This window comes from Ovis aries, chromosome 13 (genome assembly GCF_016772045.2).
Source record: "Ovis aries strain OAR_USU_Benz2616 breed Rambouillet chromosome 13, ARS-UI_Ramb_v3.0, whole genome shotgun sequence".
Lineage (NCBI taxonomy): Eukaryota > Metazoa > Chordata > Mammalia > Artiodactyla > Bovidae > Ovis > Ovis aries.
Genome location: NC_056066.1, coordinates 64716587 through 64736833, shown reverse-complemented (window position 1 = coordinate 64736833; position 20247 = coordinate 64716587). Strand labels below are relative to the sequence as shown.

The 20247-nt window shown below is 53.2% G+C and overlaps 1 protein-coding gene across 7 annotated transcripts in view; it reads right to left on the bottom strand.

Annotated features, from left to right (window-relative positions):
• Positions 1-486: 486 nt before the first annotated feature.
• Positions 487-20247, bottom strand: part of CEP250 (centrosomal protein 250) — a 48668-nt gene continuing 28907 nt past the window's right edge. For 5 of the 7 annotated variants that reach the window (XM_060397028.1, XM_060397024.1, XM_060397026.1 and 2 more), the window contains 14 exons: positions 19937-20071; positions 18031-18174; positions 17073-17206; positions 15817-15955; positions 14368-14710; positions 13544-13665; positions 12244-12364; positions 10894-11015; positions 7860-10445; positions 4410-4562; positions 4062-4217; positions 3513-3614; positions 2431-2493; positions 487-1095 (listed from right to left, as the gene is read on the bottom strand). In XM_060397028.1, the coding sequence (XP_060253011.1) occupies positions 832-1095; positions 2431-2493; positions 3513-3614; positions 4062-4217; positions 4410-4562; positions 7860-10445; positions 10894-11015; positions 12244-12364; positions 13544-13665; positions 14368-14710; positions 15817-15955; positions 17073-17206; positions 18031-18174; positions 19937-20071 (4584 nt within the window). In that variant the 3' untranslated portion in view covers positions 487-831. Of the gene's footprint in view, positions 1096-1866; positions 2209-2430; positions 2494-3512; positions 3615-4061; positions 4218-4409; positions 4563-7859; positions 10446-10893; positions 11016-12243; positions 12365-13543; positions 13666-14367; positions 14711-15816; positions 15956-17072; positions 17207-18030; positions 18175-19936; positions 20072-20247 lie in introns of those variants that run through there. The other 2 variants (XM_027977123.2, XM_060397029.1) reach the window with 2 other exon arrangements.

The following is a 20247-nucleotide window of genomic DNA, read 5'->3' as shown; positions in this document are numbered from 1 at the left end:
AGCCAAAAGCCCATTCAGTGTTTCTGAAGCCCAGAACAAGTTTAAGTCAAGAACATATGATGGTTCCTCATTACCCCAGAGTTCAAACCTAGATCCCCAAGGCCCTCCCTCATCTCCCTCGCTGCCCATGCCACAGGGCAGACCAGTCTTCTCACCAGAGTGCTTGGCCACCCACCCGAGTCCTCTCCAGCCTCCGAGGGCCAGTTCATACCTTTTGCCTCAGGCCCGGGCATTTCTACGGCACTTCTAGGCAGCACACAGAACTGTCTCTGACTCAGGGATGGGCGTCTGCCTGGTCCTGTCAACTGGGCTCAAGCTCCCTGTGGACAGGGGCTCTGTCTTGTGTGCCTTCTGCAGCCTGTCTCTGTCAGAATGCAGGCAGATGATAAATGCATGCCGCCTGACAGGATATCTTTGGTGAAGCCTTCCTTAATAGATGCTCTTGATGTACTCAGCTATACTGTAAAGACAGCAGCCGAGAACAAATGCCAAGACCCAGGGTTTATTACTGAAGGGGGAGGTGACAGAGGGTGAGGGGCTGGATAACAAGTTCTCGCGAGAGGCTGCAGATACCCACTTGGCCAGGGCAAGGCACTCTCGAGGTGACTGCAGGTTGGCAACAAGTGTTGTGTTCTCATTCCCGTGTGAGTCGGGGCCTGCCCCCTCAGCCTTGTGGGTTTCCTCCCCTCTTCCTGGGAATGTCCGCTGACCTGGGGCGCCCAGGCTGGGTCACAGAGCCAGAACTTGTTCTTTCCCACTGCAACTGTGTGGAGCGGCCACAGCCCACAGTAGCGCCATCTTGTCTGTCTGTGAGCTCCCGGGCTGTGGCTGCTACCTGGAGGTGCCTTGAGCAGGGCTGGGGCTCGGGCACAGCAGGATGGGCCCGGGGGATGTCAGGCTTTGAGTCAGGGACTCATCCAGCTTGCGGGTCTCAGCCTCCAGGACGGTGGCCTCGGGGGCCTGGGCCACGGCCAGGAGGGAGTGAGAGAGGCTGTGGTGCAGGCCCGCCAGCTCGCGGCTCGTCTGCACCGAGCGGGCGATGTAGTCCTGCTTCTGCTTCCGCTCCAGGGCCAGCTGGGCTCGCAGGAGGGCCACCTGGGGGGCAGGAAAACCAAGAGGGCAAGAGCCGTGGAGGACCGTGAAGCTGCCCCCCGCCCCTCTCCTTGCTTGGCTCCTGTGGCTCTTGTCAGACCAGCCTTTGAATCAACTCCACGCCCATGAATCTCAGGATTAGGCTTTACAGTGCATAGGGGAAGGGCTGCTGGGAATCAGAGAATCCAGTGATTGTCAACCGTGGCTGCACAGGAGGCTCAAAGAGGGAGCTTGGAAAAAAAAACTATTCATGTTTTTACATGTAATAAAATGCCCAGATTTTAAGTACATTTTAACATATTTCCTAACATACATACCCATGTATAACCACTATCTCAGTCAAGATACAGAATGCTTTAATTACTATAGAAAGCTCCATCATGCCCCTTTGGGAGATTTTAAGAAACATTCTGACTTAACTAGACAAGATGAGACCTGAGCATCAGTATTTTTTTCAAAGCTCCCCAGATGATTCTAATGTGCATAAGGGTTGAGAATCACTGACTGATCCATTTTTCAGATGGGTATACCGAGGTGGAGTTATTGGGAGCTCAGGGCACATTCAGGATGAGGGTGGGGCAAGAGAGGCTCCTCATCGAGTGCAAAACTTCAGGAGGAGCTCCAGGTCCACAGGGAGGCCTGCCCTGCCTCACCCTAGTCTGGGCCTGTCTCAGCGATCACTTTATATGAGTCTAACAGAATTCAAAGTGAGAGCTTGAGGTCTAGCTATATAGTCAGGCCCTTCCAGTAGTGACTATTGACTTCTGGCACAGATTCTGAAATCAGAATTTCATAGTTTTAATTACTCCTGGGATTTGCAAGACAGGGTGAACCTTCAGGTGAGGCCTCAGAGGCAAGAAGGTATTTGAAACAGGTTCCCAGAGGTTGACCTGAGCTTGGGGTGTGGATCCTGGCGCCTGTACCAGGCTGCTCTGCCTGGTGTGCTGGGGACAGTCCTGCCGGCAAGCATGCATGTGAGGGCAGAGGAGGCCCGGGTGCTTCTGCTTGGTTCAGGCCGTCCTCTTAGAATCTTCTGTCTGCTCCTCGGCCTTCTTCCCTTCCCTTTCTCGGTAGGCAGTCTGGGGCCTGGAGTGTACTTTATTCCCCGCTCCCACCCTAAGCATAGGAGAGGTTAAATGCACTCAGTGCAGCAGGTGGAGCTGGGACTGGGCTCTGCTTGCCTCCCATGGGGTCTGCAGTTCTTTGAGGCACGAACTATCTTCCCTCTCCCTGCTGGAGATGCACAAGGGACCAAGCACATAGCAGACACCAAAGCCTTGCTGTCCGAGTACCAGGGGGGGATAAGAGCCTTAGAAGATGGAACCTTCTGGAACGTACCTCTTTCTGCAGCTCAGCCATGTGTGTGGCATCCGAGGAGACCTTCTGTCCTCCTCTTCCATCCTGGGGGAGAAAAATATTGTTCCAGGGGAACAGGCCTTCCATCGGGGGTTTGTGCAGGCCTCCCATAATCCTGGGGCACCAGGGCCCGGGGGCAGGAGAGGCCTCAGAGGGCCTAAACCAAACCAGTGGGCAACGCCTGTGGAAACCTGATGCCAAATGTCCCAGAGGTCTGGATGGGACTGGCTTCTTCAAGGCACCTCCTCATTTAAAGTACACTGCACATCTGCCTCGTGCTGGTCCCAGGCAGCACGCAAAGGATGCAGAGGGGAAGTGAGACAAGGGCCCTGCCCTTGGGAAACTCTCCTTAAAGGAAGGGGGATGGAGGGCTGGGACGTGCTCAGCCACCAGAGATCGTCCCTGCCTGCCAGGATCCAGGACTGTCGACTGATGGTCATAACTCAGTCGAAAGAATGGTTTGTGGTGTCTTCCCCTAAATCTGTCTGGCCACAGAAAAAATTGAGGGCAGGAGGAGAAGGGGTTAACCGAAGATAAGATGGTTGAATGGCATCACTGACTCAATGGGGAAGCCTGGCGTGCTGCAGTCCATGGGGTTGCAGAGTCGGACACGACTTAGTGACTGAACGACCACCAGAAAACACCTTGGACCCATATCTTGCAAATTCAGTATTGCAAAGGGCAAGGAAGTCTAAGAGGTCCACAAAGCTGCTATCGAGTCCCTAGGTACATCAGGGTGTGGCAAGCACCACACACTGGGAGAGACCAGAAGCCCATGATCTCTGCTCCTAGGAGCCTGAAGCACTGGTCTGGGGGCAGGTGGACTTAACATCAGCAAAGGCTGCTCAGAAGGCAGGGCTGCCAGCCTTGATTCAAGGCCCACTCACTGATGTTGGGCCTCTTTCCTGGGTCAGAGGCAGTGCTGGGCGGGACAGAGCCAGGTCAGGAGGGGCCCTCTGGACTGGCTGAATCGGCTTCTTGCCTTGGATACACATTGCAGAGGACTGTTTCTGGTGGTTGGGCTTGGGCTTTCCGGAAGTTGCACCCAATGAAAATGGACAAACCTGGGGTGTGGGGGATGGTGTTGTGGCTCCACTGCTCTCTAGGACCCCTGTCCTCGATGCACGCATGGACTCCCTCTTCAGTTTCCTCCGCTCTCGCTCCACCTGCAGAGACTGGGTGTGAGTAAGAGCCCAGGGCTTGGGCTTGGCTCTGGGCTGCAGCCGAGCTGCCTTTTTGGGGAGCAGGCTGGTGTGAGGGGTGTGGTGCGAACATAAGGGTCGTGAGAAGCTGAACTGTGCAGAGGAGAGCCTGTGCTGGGACAGGCCTGAGTGCACAGTGCTGCTGCAACAGAGGGCGTGGGGCCAGCCTCCCGGGCTTCTAAGCGGGGCCAGCAAGTCTTTTCTGTAGAACTTCAGGCATTGTGGGCCATTCAGTCTTCGTCACAAATACTGGTGCATCCCCACTTAACTTTATTTTCAGAAATGGAGAGCAGGCCAAATCTGGTCCCGGGCTATTGTTTCCAAACCCCCTGCCCTGGGGGCTGCAGGAGAAGTGGAGATGCGCGCCTTTCTTCGGACTGCGGGCAGGAGCTGAGGACCGGAGTCACCCACCTGCTCCAGGGTGGTCCGCAGCTGGGTGTTGTGCTGCTGCAGCCGGCTCCGGTCAACCTCCAGCTGCGCCACTGCTCGTTGCAGGTGTTCAAGCCTCTGCTCCCAGCGCTGCCTCTCCTCCGCCTCAGGACTTGGCTCCATCTTCACCTCTGAGACCTGAAGGAGAGAGACCTGTCAAGCTCACCAGGGCAGCCCCTGAGACAGGGGGAGGCGGGGGAGCTAGACAGAGGGCAAAGGATGAACCAGGCAGGTGTGCACTTTAGGGACCCAATTCTCAGGGGAAGGGGACAAGCCCCTGGACAGGCACTCCCTCCTGGGCCACCTGCTCTCACCAGGCCCCCAGCTCACCTCTCCCAGCCGGATGCCGGGCTCTCCTCCAGGCCCCTGTTCTGCTCGGCTGGTCAGGCCCAGGCTGTGGAGTCGCTCCTTCTCCAGAGCTTGTCTGGTGAGCTCTAGTTCGTCCTGGGACATCAAGGTGCAGAGCAAGTCACACCATGGTGACTGCACATTCAGAAAGTGAGAGTAACATCCATACATCCACTCCACCCTCCATCCTCAACAGTCTCATCAGGTTTATAGTCTTATTTTTCTTGGCACCTCTCAGCTATTCTAGTCCAGAACCTTCATTTTACAGACGGATAAAACAAAGGAACAGAGAAGGATCTCCCCAAGGATACACGGTGGTTTAGGACTAAAATCTGTCTCCCTTTATTTTCATTTTTTGGCCATGTTGCATGGCTTGCATGATCTTAGCTCCCCAATCAGGGGTTGAACCTGGGCCATGGCAGTGAAATCCCAACCACTAAACCACCAGGGAACTCCCTGGACCTGTTTCATTTTAGATCTTGCCTAAGCTAAGCGACAACTGGGAGCACTAGGTGTGGTGCAAAGAGCGTGGACTCAGGAGTCACATAGAGGCGGGTACTGTGTCATCACTTACCGGCCATGTGACTTGGGTCAAGATAGGAGCTCTCTCCAAACCACAACCACCTTTGTAAAATACGAAGCGTAGATCAAGCCTCTGGGGTTAAACTTCTTTGGATAAATGGGAAGACTAGTGTTTAGATTATTTTCTAGACACTCAAGCATTCATAAACGGCAAAGGTGAAGAGGGGAGACAGAGAAGAGAAACAGATGGTCTACTTGTGGGTAGTGGCTGTCTGGGAGGGAGGAGAAGCTCAGGAGTATGAGACCACGCTTGAAAGTCAGCCTGCTTAGGTCTAATCCGAGTTCTGCCCTTCATGAGCTGGATGATCACCGACAGGTTACTTAACCTCTTTTATGGGTTATTCCTCAACTATAAAATGAAGATATTAACTGTTCCTGCGTCTCAGGGTTGTTGTAGAAAAAGAAAGTGAGAGTAACAGTGCCTGGCATGTCAAATGCTTAAAATAAAAACTGATGCTACTGTGTAAATGTCCATCGACAGATGAATGGATAAAGAGATGGTAAATACATACAATGGAATGTTACTCAGCCATAAAAAGAATGAAACAATGTCATTTGCAGCAACATGGACAGCCTTAGTAAGTAAAGCAAGTCAGACAGGTAAAAACAAATAACATGATATCACTTATACTTAGAATCTAAAAAAAAATGATACAAGTGAATTTATTTACAAAACAGAAACAGACTGGCAGATACAGAAAGCACACTTATGGTTACCAAAGAGGAAAGGGGGAAGAGAGATAAATTAGGAATTTGAGATTAACAGATCTACACTACACTATTATATATAAAATAGATAAACAACAAGAATCTGCTTGTATTGCACAAATAAGCAAACTATATTCACTATCTTCTAATTACCTATTAATACAAGGGAAAAGAATCTGAAAAAGAATATAGGTATATTCAGTTATATATATATTCTATATGTATATACATATATATATATATATATATATATACTCTGCCATGTACCTGAAACATTATAAATCAACTATACTTCAATTTTAAATAATGCTATTGGGACTTCCCTGGTGGTCCAGTGGCTAAGACACCTCGCTCCCAATGCAGGGATCTCAGGTTCAATCCCTGGTCGGGGGAACTAGATCCCACATGCCACAACTAAGGCCTGGCACAGCCAAATAAATGCTTTTTTTTAAAGTGATGCTACTATGAAGAGGGCTACTTCCGAAAAATGTCCTTGAGTATTTTGGGAATGGGGGTACCAACCTGAACTCCATTAATGAGTAAATATGGCTCAGTAATTCACAAGTATAGAGAGTGCCTTCCTGCCCACCTACGTATCTGACTTTTTCTGTGCCGGTAAGAATAGGCCTAGAAATAGGAAAGGAGTCCCACTTACTGAATGCTTCTTTCTTGTGCTCTTATTTATATTGCTTTTTGGACTCAAAATGGCTGTATGGGGCTGATATTATTATTTCATATTTTATCAATGAGAAAAATGAGTCAGAGAAGAAAAAGCACTTACCCCAGGTCACACAGCTACTAAACTGCAGAACTGTATTTAAAATCCAAGAACTTGACTCCAAAGTTCATAAATGAAACCCCTTGTGTGCATATTGTATTTTAACCAGAACAGAGATTTTGGGGCTCCGGGAAGGCTAGTCCCTGCAGGGTTGTGTGTCTGAGGTCGGGGAGGAGGTTCTCCAGTGCTCACATCCAGTCAAGGGACCAGGATATAGAGTTGACTTCTCAGGAAAAATGGGCTGGGCTCCTCTTGGTAAAAGAGATAATACCTCCCTATGTCCAGCAGTAAACCCAGCTCTCCGGATGGCCCACTGTGTGCAGACCTTGTGCTCAGTGCATCGTGAAACATGATTAAGACATGGCCCTGACCTGAGGGTAAAGGTCATACTCTAAGGTCACTTCCTCTGCCATTCAACATCCTGCCTAGAGGAGCCCACTTTTTCTAACTGTTGATACCTCCGAAGTCTCTACTGCTGGCCTCAATCTCATCCTTTACCTTCAGCTCACTTTACAGACCCGCCCACTGGACCTGTCCCCTTGCAGGTCCCACAGGTACGTCCCTCGTTTCCAAACTGACAGCACTATTTCCCTCCTTTTCCCCAAACCCACCTTTATCTCAGTGAGCAGAAACCTGGGCCCTGTCTTTACTTTGTCATTTCTCCGTGTCTCCATCCATACTTCCGATCTCAGGTCACCATCTCCCCGCCGACTCCCACTTACAGCCTCCTACTCGGTCTCCCCAGATCTCCAGCTGTTCCACACGGCAGCCTGAGCCATCTTTATGAACTATTATATATCTGATTCTGTCACTGCCTAGGCCCAAACTCTTCATCCGCTTCCCACTGGTCACCCAGGTCCTCAACATGCTGACAAGCGCTGAACGATGGGCCCCTGCTGTCCTCTACTCTTGCCAGCCTCCTGCTCTATGTCCCAGGCAGCCTCAACTCCCTGACTGACATTCTACGTTCTCTCTCCCCTCCTTCTCTCCTCTCCCCCGACAATAACCTGTGCTGGGCTACTTCCTTACTGGTCCCTTCAGATCTAATCTCAAACATCACTTTTACCAGGAAGCCTTTTGGGACCCAGGAAAGGCGGGGCATCCCTCTAGTTTGCTCAGAGCACACTAAACTAATCCTAATTAAGCACTAACCCCAAGAGCTGCACTGCATTGCACAATAATCGCTCTTCCACTAGACCGTTAACTCTGGGAGGGCAGAGTCTGTGGGTGTCGCCTTGCCCCTTCCACCCCACACTAGCACACTAACCGGGATTCCACTGTGTTGAGGTGTCCGTGACCTCACCTTTTCTCACATCCTGAGGTGCAGATGGCCCCAGAGTCTTACCCGCCACGATGTGACTCACCTGCAGCCTCTGCTGCTCCGAGTCCTGCTCCAGAACGGAGGCCTGTAGGAGCAGGGCTGCCTCCTGCAGACTGCTCACGCTGGCCTTGCTCTGGGCCAGGGACAGCGCCAGGTGCTGGGCTTTCTCCCTCCACTCGATCTCCCTGGCCTCCGTCTGCCTCAGGGCTGCCTGCAGTCGCTCCAGCTCCCGCTGCAGCCTGGGCCCTGAGGAATCGAGCTGGGGAGACGGCTCCTCCCTGGGCGAGGCTTTGTGGCTGCGGGGCAAGTCCTCCAGATCCTTCCTTTGCTGGGCCTCTCGCAGCTCCAGGAGCTCATCTTCCTTTTGAGCCAGGGTCCGCTGTAGCTCCCTTAGGCTCTCCCGAAGGCCCCTGACCTCTTCACCTTCTCTTTCGTGCCTGCGCTCCTGCTTCTCTTGGGCCAAAGACTTCTCCAGCAGCTGCCCCTGCCTCCTCAGCTCTCTCAGCTCTTTGTCCCTCTGGGCAAGCACCTGCTGGAGCTGCCGCATGGCCTCCTGGTGCCGGAGGTCCCCATCTTGGATCTCACCTTCCCGCTTCCTCAGGGTCTCTTCGAGCTGTCGGGCTTGGGCCTGGCAGGAGTCCAGGGCGCCCTGCAAGGTGGCCATGCTGGCCTCCAGGTTGCGGCTCAGTTCGGCCTGCCCGTGGAGATGCTGCTCTTTCTCCCGCAGGGCGGCCTGAGCCTGGCCAAGGGCCTCCTGCAGAGCCTCAGCCTGGCCCCGGGCAGCCTCCTCCTGCTGTTGGGAGGCCTGGCCCTTGGCCCGAAGGGCCTCCAGCTCCCTGTCTCGGGCCTCGAGCAGTGCCTCTGCCTGCAGCCAGCTGTCCCGCAGGGCCCGGGCCTCCACCTCGTGCTCCTGGGCCTGCTCGGCACACTGCTGCTGGAGGGCCCGCAGCGCCTTCTCCTGCTCCCGGGCCTCTGCCCGAAGGTCACCCAGCACCTCCTCCAGGGCCTGGCTCCGCCGCCCCTCCACCGCCAACTCTTCCTGGAGCCTCCGCGCGTGTTCCCTGTGCTCCTCGAGCTCGGCCCGGCGCTCCTCCAGGGCGGCATGCGCCTGCTCCAGGGCGGTCTGCAGTGAGTCCGCCTGCTCCTTCACGTTCTCCTCCTGGCCCTGGGCCTCTTGCTGCTGCAAGGCCTGGAGCTCCTGGGTCCTCTGCACCAGGACCCTCTGGGTCTCTTCCAGCCGCCCCTGAAGCTCCTGCTCTTTCAGCGCCCCCTGGTCCCGGGCTTCCTGCAGGTGCTGCTGCAGGACTGTGATCTCCTGCTCCCGCTGGGTCAGTAGGAGGCTGGTCTCACCCACCTTCCTGTGGAGGCCCTGGAGCTCCTGTTCCAGCTGGTCCCTGTGTTCCTGAAGCTCCTGGATGTGCTCCTGCTGGCACTCCACCTCTTTCTCCTTATCTCGCAGGATCAGCTTCAGGTGCTCCAGGCTTCCACGCTGAGCTTTGCTCTGGCCCTTCCCTTCCTCCGCCCGCTCCTGCCTCAGCTGCCGCTGCGAGACCAGCTCCCGGCCCCGCTCTTTCAGGGCCAGCTTGATCTGCTCCAGGTCTTCCTCCAGGATCTTGTTCTGCCGGCTCCTCTGATCTTCCAGGGCCTGCGTCCTCTCCTTCAGCAGCACCAGCTCCTGCTCCTTCCTCTCCAGGTCTTGACTCAGACGCTCTTTCTGCCTCTGCAGATCCCGGATCTGGTCTCGTTGGGCCATAGCCTCCTGCTCCTTCTCCTGGAGCTCACTAGCCAGAAGAGTGCTGTGGCCCTCCAGCTCCTGGATCTGGCTGCCCTGTGCCAGCAGTTCCTGGCTCCTTTCCTCCAGGTCCAGTGTTAGGTGGGTCAGAGCCACCCTCTGCGCTTCCCTCTGGCCCTCCAGCTCCTCTATCGCCTTTCGCTGGCTCTCTGTTTTATGACGCTTCTCCTCGAGCTCCAGGGCCAGGCATTCCATTGTGACCAGCTGCTTCTTCAGGTCCTGAATCTGCCCTTTCTGGGACTCAATCACTTGGGCCTTCTTCTCAAGTTCCAGGAGATGATGCTCTAGGATGCTCGTCTGCGTCTCCTGGTCCTTCTCAAGCTCCCGGATCCGCTCTCTCTGCAGGGCCAGCTGCTGCTCTCGCTCCTGGACGGCCACGGGGAGATGCTCTAACACAGACCTACACTCCTCCAGCTCCTGGATCTGTCCCTGCTGTAGATCCACCTCTTGGTTCCTTCTCTTCAGGTCCAGAGACAGCACTTCCAACACAGCCTTCTGCATTTCCCGTTGCTTCTCCAGTTCCTCGATCTTCCCCTGCAGAGTCTCCACCTCCCCTTCTTTTTCCGACAGGGCCTGGGCCAGGCGAGCCAGATTCTCCTGCAGAGCCTTCCCCTGGGCCACCTTCAGCTCACCCTGCTCCTGCAGGGCCTGGGCTCGCTGGCGCTCACTCGCCACCTCCTCATTTTTCAGTTTCAGCGCTGAGCGCGCCATCCGCAGATCTTCCTCCAGGGCCACAGCAGCACTTGCCTGAGCCCTGGCTTCTGTGACAGAGGCTTGGAGATGTTCCACCTGGGCAGTCAGGCTCTCCTTGGCTGCCTGCAGTAACTTGCGCTCATTCTGGAAAACGAGATACAAAACCGCCTTAAAGCTGTGCTTCCCTCAAAGTGTCACTCCAACAAGGGCCTTTCCTTTCCTTCCTCTGTGGCATCAGCCTTGTCAAGGATGTGAGCAAAAGGAACTGAATGTTCTAGTTAGGCTGATGCTGTAAAAGAACATCCCAACCACACTTCCAGGCTCTGCTCTGCTCAAAAAAAGTCTGGTGCAAATCAGCCATCCTAGACTCTAGTCCTTCAGGTCAAGGGATATAGATCTCAACCTCAATTCAGAAAGAGTAATTAAAGGAGGATTCACTGAGGCCTTCATAATGGTCCTCAGGGCTGTGGGGACAGCCAGAGAAACGGAGCCACCATTGAAGAAAGCTGGGCACTATATATGCATGGGGTTTGACCAGGGGCTAGGAAGGGAGCCCGAGCCTTGGCCCCTCCCCAGTTCAGTACCACCTTACCTGGGCTTCCACTCCTTGCAGCTCTGCTTGCTGGAGGCGACTCTGTAAGGATGCCACAGTTTCACGCAGTTCCATCAGCTCAGATTCTAGGGAGTTCTGTTTGCCTTCCCACTTGGATTTCTCTTTGGGAAGAGATGGAGGAAGGCCCATGATTGGGGTGGAGGAAAAGATGGATGTACAGGTAGATGGGAGAAGGGGAACAGAGAAACAAAGGAGGAAAAGGCCAAGAAGAAGAGAATTACATCCAGTTTCATAGAGACATGACCCTTCTGCCCACTGCTCTGCTTGTCTAGGCTCCCTGCTGCTTCCAGACCCCTGGTCTGCATCTGCTGCCTGACAGTTGTGCCAACACGTCTCATCCCAATCACATAGCTTCTCAACCCTGGATTCCAGACAGGGTTGAGCTTCATGACATGGGATGTCCTTTTCAGCCAGTAATTCAAGGATTTTGCAGAGGTTCCTAGAGACCAGGGCGGCTCTGCTGGGGGCCCTCCATTTCTGCAAAAGCTCCAGAACCCAGTTCTGTGTATGGCTCTCATGGAGCCCAGTGGGACATTTTAAGACCCAGATCCACTCCCCACGTTGTCTTCTTCTCTTCTGTAGTTGAGCCTTGAGCCTGAAGACCCTCCTCATTCTTTTCCTGGTGGTCAACACCCTTCCCAGCCTTGTGTTGTAGCACAGATACATTCTCCCCAGGTTCCCCCCTTTTCTATTTCCCAAACAAGCTCAGGATCCCTGCTAATCACTTTGAGAACAGTTGGGGATGACAAAATAAGTAACACTGGTAAATGATTAATGACAGAATTTTAAGGTGTTTTTCCAGACTAGGCCTTAGGTAGCCAGTTTTTAAACCTGCAGACAGAGAAAATGGAAGCCTAGCCAGCAACTTCCCTCAGCTCACAAAATCTGTTCCTCCTAATCCTTTCTGCCAGGATGGCCCTCAAAGGCCAAGCAAAGCATGAAAAGTAGTTCATTGGGTTCACCACCCCTTTGGAGAGGCCTCTGGATATCTTCTCGCAGTTGTGGGCAAGCAGTAAAGAGTGGTTCCCAGGCCAATCTCACCCCTCTGGGCTCTCTGCCTTTCCTCACAATTTAGTCGTGTCTGACTCTTCGCAACCCTATGGACCATAGCCCACCAGGCTCCTCTGTCCATGGGATCCACCAGACAAGAATACTGGAGTAGGTTGCCCTTTCCTCCTCCAGGGGATCTTTTCAACCCAGGGATCTTCCCAACCCAGGGATCAAACCCAGGTCTCCTGCATTGCAGGCGGATTCTTTACCACTAGTGCCACCTGTGAAGCCTGCCATTCCTCTCTTCACCTCAAAACCCTCCTGCCTTGAGCTTCTCACCTTCCTCGTTCTGGGAGAGCTGTCTCTGCAGAGCCTGAAACTCTGTGTGCACCTGGCTCTTCTCAGCTTCCATATCACTGAGACGCTGTTCCAGCTTCTGGGCTTGATCCCGCAGATCATCCTGGGAAAGGAAGCACGTGGAACTCAAGCTCCACGTCTTCCATGACATCACCCCAGTCCAGAGCCTGAGCCCTCTAGTCCCTCAGCTTCTGTCAGGGTTTGCCATCGAGGACCTGCTCTCAGATTGCTGGGTTATTTACCTCTGAAGTCACGTGCATCTGGCTCCCAGAAGTGATGACAGGCTCTGCCCCAACTGGCTGGAGCCTGGCTTCCCCTTCTGACCCATCTATCTTTGAAACAGAACTCCTACTGAAGTCTTAGCTCAGGATCCTTCTCCTCTCCCTGAACCACTTCACACTTTAGCTCAAAGGTCACTGCTTCCTTTCTTCTGACCTTCTCAAGTCAGACTGCACTGTCCCTGCCTCCTATTATCAGAATGTGCACCTGTTACTGATCTAGCCAATTCTAGCGCTCGGCTTTATCTCAGGATGAAGCTGGGTTGCTCAGCCCTGTCATGAGCCTTCCTGAGGGCAGAGAGCAGGTGCTTCTCCTTTCTGTATCCCTAGCTCAGAGTGGCTGGTATACTGACAACTCAATTTTCACTGACCGATAGGGTCACCATAAGGTGGGATTTGGAGGACATTTCATATTGTCTTGGGCCTAGAATGTTCCTATAAACAGCATCCTCAGATCTCAGTGATCCCCTTTTGTTGGTTTCTTCTTGGAGGTGTTGGCACCAAGAACAATTCGTGGCTGAGAGGAAAATGATGTAAAACAATATCCCAGATCTACACAGAGTATCACGGTTTACAGGGCTCACTTGAGTCCCTCACTCATTTAATCCTCAAAACCTGGTGAAGCGGGCACAGGGTGCCCTAATTTACTAAAGAAACCAAGGTCCAGGAAGCTGAATGCTTTATTCACGGCTGCCAGGTAGTAAGCAATAGAGGCAGAACTCATTCCAACTCGATGTCAGAAATAAAACAGGTCAGGGACTTCCCTGGTGGTCCAAGGAACCACCAGGGGGTTAGCGTGGCTAAGTCTCCACGTTCCCAATTCAAGATGCCTAGGTTCAGTCCCCAGTCAGGGAACTAGATCCCACAGGCTGCAACTACTAAGACTCAGCACAATCAAATACATAGTTTTTTTTTTTAAAGAAGAAATAACACAGGTCAAACTACGCCATGAGCCTTTTTCAGGGAAGGTGAAGAGCTTGAGGAAGGAGAACAGAGACACATACCCGGGCTTGCTGCGTCTTCCACAGGTCTTGGTGAAGCTTCTGGAGGGCGGCCGCCACTGCCTCAACTGAGAGAGCCGTCAGGAGGGGCCCTCTCTTAAAGAGGATCCTAGTGCCATTCTGGTCTGAAAAAACGAGGAAACACCTCCTGACCTGGCTGCACTATGAAATGAAATAGCCACACCACACCACCCAGACATGGCCCTGGCCTTCCTATCCACCCCTCTCTTCAAAGAATCCCCCTCAGCAGTTTGTTCATCGTGCCCTGGTCTGTATACCTATATGCCAGACGCGTTGATGGGCACTAGAAAATGCCAGCTATCATTTGTTAGGCATTTAATAAGTGCCAACCCAGGGACAGGGGAGCCTGGTGGCCTGCCGTCTATGGGGTCGCACAGAGTCGGACATGACTGAAGCAACTTAGCAGCAGCAGCAGCAGCAGCAGGACAGGAAAGCCTGGCGTGCCGCAGTCCATGGGGTCGCAAAGAGTCGGACACGACTGAGCATGTGAACAAGTGCCAGGGACTGTGTGGGTGATTTTATTTCTGTCATTTCATTAACTCCTCAGAAAAAACCCGAGAGGTGGGTACTTATAACACCCTCATTCTACAGTTGAGAAAATCAAGCTCAGACAGGAGAGGTCACTTGCCCAAGGACACATGTCTAGCAAATGGCAGAGCTGGGGTTCACACTCTGACTGAATCCATCCCAGAGGCTGTGGCCTTGGCCTTGATGCAGTACTGCCTGGAGAACTGCACCCCTCTCCTCCACCCCAGGAGCTAAGCCTGGCTTTGCCCAAAGGCCTGAGCTCCTGGGTGGCTCCTCACCTGGCTCTGGGCCCCAGAGGGAGGGTGCTGAGTCTCCCCCGCCATTCAGCTCCAGCCTGCTCTCCCAGGCAGACCCCAGGGCCTGCTGCAGGACAGAATAGAGGCTGGCCAGCTGGACCTGGGCCTGGTGCCCAGGCTGCTGCTCCGCCACCAGCGCCTCCAGCCGGCTCTCTGTGCTGCGCAGACGCAGCTGTAGTTGGGCCGCCTTGGTCTCCTGGGCCCACAAGGAAGCTCGGAGCTGCTGTTCGGTGACTCGAGACGCCTCGAGCTCCTCCAGCAGCTGAGTCTCCTGAGCCAGGAAGTCAGCCTCCTTTTCCTTCACCTCCTGCTTCAGTAATTCCACCTGCCAGAGAAGAAGTATGGTCACTCCAAGCAGGGAGTGGACACCCTCTCCCTGGACCCTCCCGGGCCCAATCCCACTCGATCCCCAGGGTCTTGGGGTTGTCTGGGGCTGGGAGGATTTCAAGAGGCTCAGCTCTCCAGCAGGAAGGGAGGATCTGGAATGAGTGTCACCCCAGATCTGAGCTACCTAAGGACTCCTGACACGTGGGCCTGGGCTATATGGTCATGGGCTCTGGCCCTGGTCCCCTTGGCAACTATGCCAGCTTCCTGCTATGATTAGAAATCTGCCTGAGAGACCTCCCTGGTAGTCTAGTGTCTAAGACTCTGTGCTCCCAATGCAGGGGGCCTGGGTTCAATCCCTGGTCAGGGAACTAGATCCCACATGCTGCAACTAAAAATATTTTGCATGTCACAACAAAGGTGCCAACTAAGATCTGGGGCAGCCGGAAAAAAAAAAAGAATTCTTCTTGAAACCCTGATACTGAGCCAAAAGAAGACCAGTCACAATAATAATGGCTACCATTTACTGAATGCTTACTGTGCTCCTGACACTTTCTACATTCCTATAGTGATTAAGAATTATCACCCTTGTTTTATGGATGAATAAAGCGATATGCATACAACCAAGAAGCAGTAGAGCAGGGATCACACCCAGGGATCTAACAAGCAGACCTGGGTTCTGCTCTACCACAGTCTACGTCTAGCTCTTACTCCCTTCATGCTTTCCCTCCAGTTCCATCTTCCCACCGTGCACAGGTCTGGGGTCCTGCTGTGAACAGACCAAGTCCATGGAAGGCCTCTTGCTGCCGCAGACCCGAGGGAAGTAATATTTATTCCCCTTGCTGTGTCTTGCCGGGCAGACAAGGTGCACTCGGCACTGGCCAGGCTTGAACAGGCCTGCGTGAGCCCTATCCTCTGGGCACCATGTTCCGGTCATCAGCAGTCTGTTCTTGACTCTGGGTCAGGTTCCCATGCTCCACCCTACCCAGTCCTGGCTTCCCTCTCCCACCGGGGCTGCCAAGGCCCCAGCATGACTGAGCAAGCACCCGCCGACTCCAGAGGCCGGCTTCCACCAGGGAAGAGATTTCCTGCTGGGGTGGGAGATACCTGGGCGCTGAGCTCTTTCTGCCCGGCCTGGGCCTCCTGCATGTCCTGGCGCAGGGAGCTTAGCTCTTGCTGTTGAACAGAGTCAGCCTCTTGCAGAACAAGGAGTCTCTGTTCCTTTTCCACCAGTGACAGAGTCAGGCTAAAAAGAGAGGGGTCAAGTGCAAGTTCGATGCATGAAGCAGGGCACTCAAAGCCAGTACTCCAGGACAACCCAGAGGAATGGGGTGGGGAGGGACATGAGAGGGGGGTTCAGGATGGGGGGATACATGTGCACCCGTGACTGATTCATGTCAATGTATGGCAAAAACCACCACAATACTGTAAAGTAATTATCCTCCAATTAAAATTAATAAATTAATTTTTTTTAAAGAGAGGGGTCAGAGGGCCAGGTCATTCTCTCAGGCAACTAACAACTACCTTCTCATCTGAGTGCTCTAACACAGCATGGATAATTAGCACAGAAACAGTAACGATCATGATTTCAGGCTAAGAATAAAAGCCTGCGTTTATTGAGTACCTACTGATTGCTCCGAGGTTCTTCAACTTCACAATTTACTCTTTGGCAAATTCCAGAAATACCTACATAGTACCTCAAATTCAACACGTCCAATTCTTCCCGTCTCCTCTGCACCTCCCCGCCCCGCAGTCACCCCTGCTACATTCCCCAGCTCAGAATGGCCTCTCCATCCACCCTTAGAAGTCCTGACCACATCACAGCATTCTTCCCTCACCCTGCCTGTGTCCACTCCAAGACTACATATAAACCGATCCCAACTCCCCTAACGTCCCTTAAACCCCTTCCCTCCTCCTCTTCCTTACCCCCTCACCAGGGTTCCAGCTTTGGTATCTCTTATCTGGACATCTGTACCAGCTTCCTATCTCTAGTTTCATCAACAAAAGGGTTTCTCCCCACTCAGACTCCAGGTAACATAATCTGCCAATACCTTCCCTTGGAGATGATGTGATTAATGTCTTCTCCACAAAACCTTCAATTCTATTGTGACAGAGACCATATTGTCTTATTTAAGCTATATCCCCAACCTCTGGCATAGTGTCTGGTGTGTGAGACACGTTCTCCACTAAATGAATGAAGTGCGAGCTTCGGAGACAGGGACCATGCCCTCTCTACACAGTTACCTGTAGAGCCCAGAGATGGAGACATGAGTGTTTAGGGGACCTGAGCAAAGAACCGTCAACCTCACTGTGACCCCTGGATCCAGACGGGCCAAAGCCAACTCCATGGCCTGTTGAGATACCTGGCTTTTTCTCTCTCCAGCTCCTTCTGAATTCGGCTACACTCCTGGGCCTCTCTCAGCTTTTCCTGAATCTCCTGGTCCACGAACCTCTGGGAGGCTTCTTTGGAAAGCAGCTGAGACTTCAAGTCCTCCACCTGGAATGTCAAGAGTGTGAGGACCGGGGATAGGTGGTCAGTGGAAGGATGCTTCTTATCTAAGACTTAGGGTCCTTCAAGCAGCCCATTCCCAATGCCCTGGAGGGCCTGCCAACCCTTAGGTGCTGTTCTTAACTACCTCCTTCCGCCAGCCATTCATAAGCCCCTCCCTACCGTTCAGCCTCATCGCCTGTCTCCCCAGCCTCATGTGTGGTGTATAAAGGAGGCACAAGGAAAAACTCTGTCCAAAGGCCAGGTGATTATATTTTAAAAAAATTAACAATCTGAATACCATATGATACAGGATCCTGAGAAGGAAAAGCAACCTGGTATAAAAACACTGGCTCTGTGGGGGAGGTTGGATCAAGGAGACTGCCAAAAAAATGTGAGGTTTGGGTTTCCCTGGTGGCGAAGACAGTAAAGAATCCGCCTGCCAATGGAAGAGACGCAGGTTCAATCCCCAGGTTGGGAAGATCCCCTGGAGAAGGAAATGGCAACCCACTCCAGTATTCTTGTCTGGGAAATCCCAAGGACAGAGGAGCCTGGGGGACTAAAGTTCATGGGATCACGAAGGATCGGACACGACTCAGTGACTAAACAATAACGACATGGTCCCCACTGAGAGAGGTTACTAATTATCCCAGGGGCCTGGGAGGCACACGCTCAGTTCTGAGCACCCTTCACTTCTCACTTAATACTGGGGCCTCCCCTCCCCACCCCAAGCTCAGGCAGCAGGGCCAAGGTTTCCCCATCCTGCCAGGGGGAGTGGGAGGGCCTGGCTGTGCTGGGGAAGGGTTGCGGGGCTGCGAGAGAGGAGCAGGGACCTGCTTCTGCAGCTCTGTCTTATCCTGCAGCAGGACACGGCCCTCCTCCTGGAGGGTCACCAGGCTGTCTCTGTGCTGCTGGGCTGCGTGCTCCAGCGCCTGCTGAGCCTCCTGGAGCTGGGTCTGCAGCATCCCAGTGGTCTCCTGCAAGGGGAGAAGAGAGCAGGGAGGGGAAGAAAGATTCCTTGGTCACGAAATCTGTGCTGCAGAGACTGTGTCGTATGAATACTGGTTTTTAGGTTGGGTTGGCAAAAGCCGAGGTGGGGCCCAGCTGAGTCGTGCTGCTTCCATGATACCTTGTCACCTCAAGTCCTCACCTCCTTCTCCTGCTCCTCCCCCGCCAGCGCATTGCTCGCCCAGGCCTTCTCGGCCAGGGCACCTCACTCTGACCACTGCAGCAGCTCCTGCCAGGTGGCCCAACTTCCACTTCGTGCTGCCGCACCCACACGCACACGTGTACACACACACAAACACACACACAGTTCTCCCCTCAGCGGCTAAGTATTTAAAAAATACATACAGTAAATCATGTTCCACTCTGCTTTTTCGATACCATCCAACACGTTCCCACTGCCCTTAGAACAAAATCCAACCTCCTTCCACGGCTGACAAAGGGCTCCTGCCCCCAGGCTTATCAAGGGACTTGTCCCGGGTCCTTTCTGCCTGTCCCGGGTCCTTACGACAGCTATTTCTACTGCCTGAACTGTTCTTCAAATGGCTGGCTTCTTCTCTTTTTAATGGTTTTATTGAGATTGAGTTCATATATCTTGCAACTGACCCATTTAAAGCAGATAATTCAATGGTAGTTAGCATATTCACAGGGTTGTGCCACGGTTACTGTGATCATTTCTCACCATTTTTATCAGCTACAGAAACAAACTGCATACCCTCCCCATCCCCCATCCCCATCCCCACTTCCAAGCACTCATCTACTCTCTGTCTTTATAGATTTGCCTGTTTGGGCTACTGCCTACAAGTGGAATAATATCCCATGTGGTCTCTTGTAACTGGCTTCTTTTACTTAGCAAAATGCTTTCGAGGTTCACCCTTAGTGTTCTAAGGGCCTGACTCTTTTCAGCCTTCATGGCTCAGCTCAAACGTCACTTTCTCAGTGAGGGCCCCACTGACCACCTTTGTCCAAAGAAGCCTCCTCTGAATCCGTCTCAGTTACCTCGGCCTGTTCACTTCCTGTACGGCCCTTATCGCGACCCACAATTATCTCACTCATTCTGCGTCCTCTCTGCCACTGTATTAAACACCACGACTGTCAGTTCACCATTGTGCCACACCTTTCTGTTGGTTGAGTGTCAGCAGCTAGCCCGGGGCCCGATGCAAAGAAGTGCCAAAGGGCAGGCCAATGTGGTCCAGTGGCTAGGAATCTGCCTGCTAATGCAGGGGACATGGGTTCGATCCCTGGTCCAGGAAGACTGCTGGACATGCTGCAGGGCAACTAAGCCCGTGGGTCCCAACTACTGAGCCCGTGCTCTAGAGCCTGGGCTCTAGAGCAGCCACCCCAATGAGAAGCCCGAGCACTACCCTGAAGAGTAGCCCCCACTCACCTCAACTACAGAAAGCCTGCACAGAGAAACCAAGACCCAGTGCAGACAAAAGTAAATAAACAAATATTAAAAAAAGAATCCACCTGCCTACGCAGGGGACATGTGTTTGATCCCTGGTTGGGGAACTAAGATCCCATATAACAGGGCAGCTAAGCCCACCTGCTGCAAGTACGGAGCCTGCACGCCACAACTAGAGAGAAGCCTGCACACTGCAACGAAAGATCCCGTGTGCCGCAGCTAAGACCTGACACAGCCCAGTAAAGAAATATTTAAAAAAGAAAAACAAAACGGTATGAAGGAGTGAATCACTGCTCCCTTTCCTCCCTGCCTGGGACCACCCTCCATACCTGCTCCTTTAACTGCTGAACCTTCATGTCCTGCCTCAGCCGCTCCAGCTGCTGGCTGGCTTCTGCCAGCTCTTTCTGGGTCTGCAGCAGCGTCTCCAGGAGGGACACCCTCTCCTTCTCTGTCTCGAGCTGCATCTGCGAAGGGGCAGGAGGGCCAGGGCTTGTTGGGTCAGGGGTCACCATGCTCATCCACGAAGCCACAAGCACACGCCAGGTGCTCTAGCTTCTTCTGGCAAATGGGGTTGGGAGGGTGGGGGTTGCTGAGGGCAGAGGAAGGTTGGGACCACTGACTGAGAACCAGGAAGTGTGAA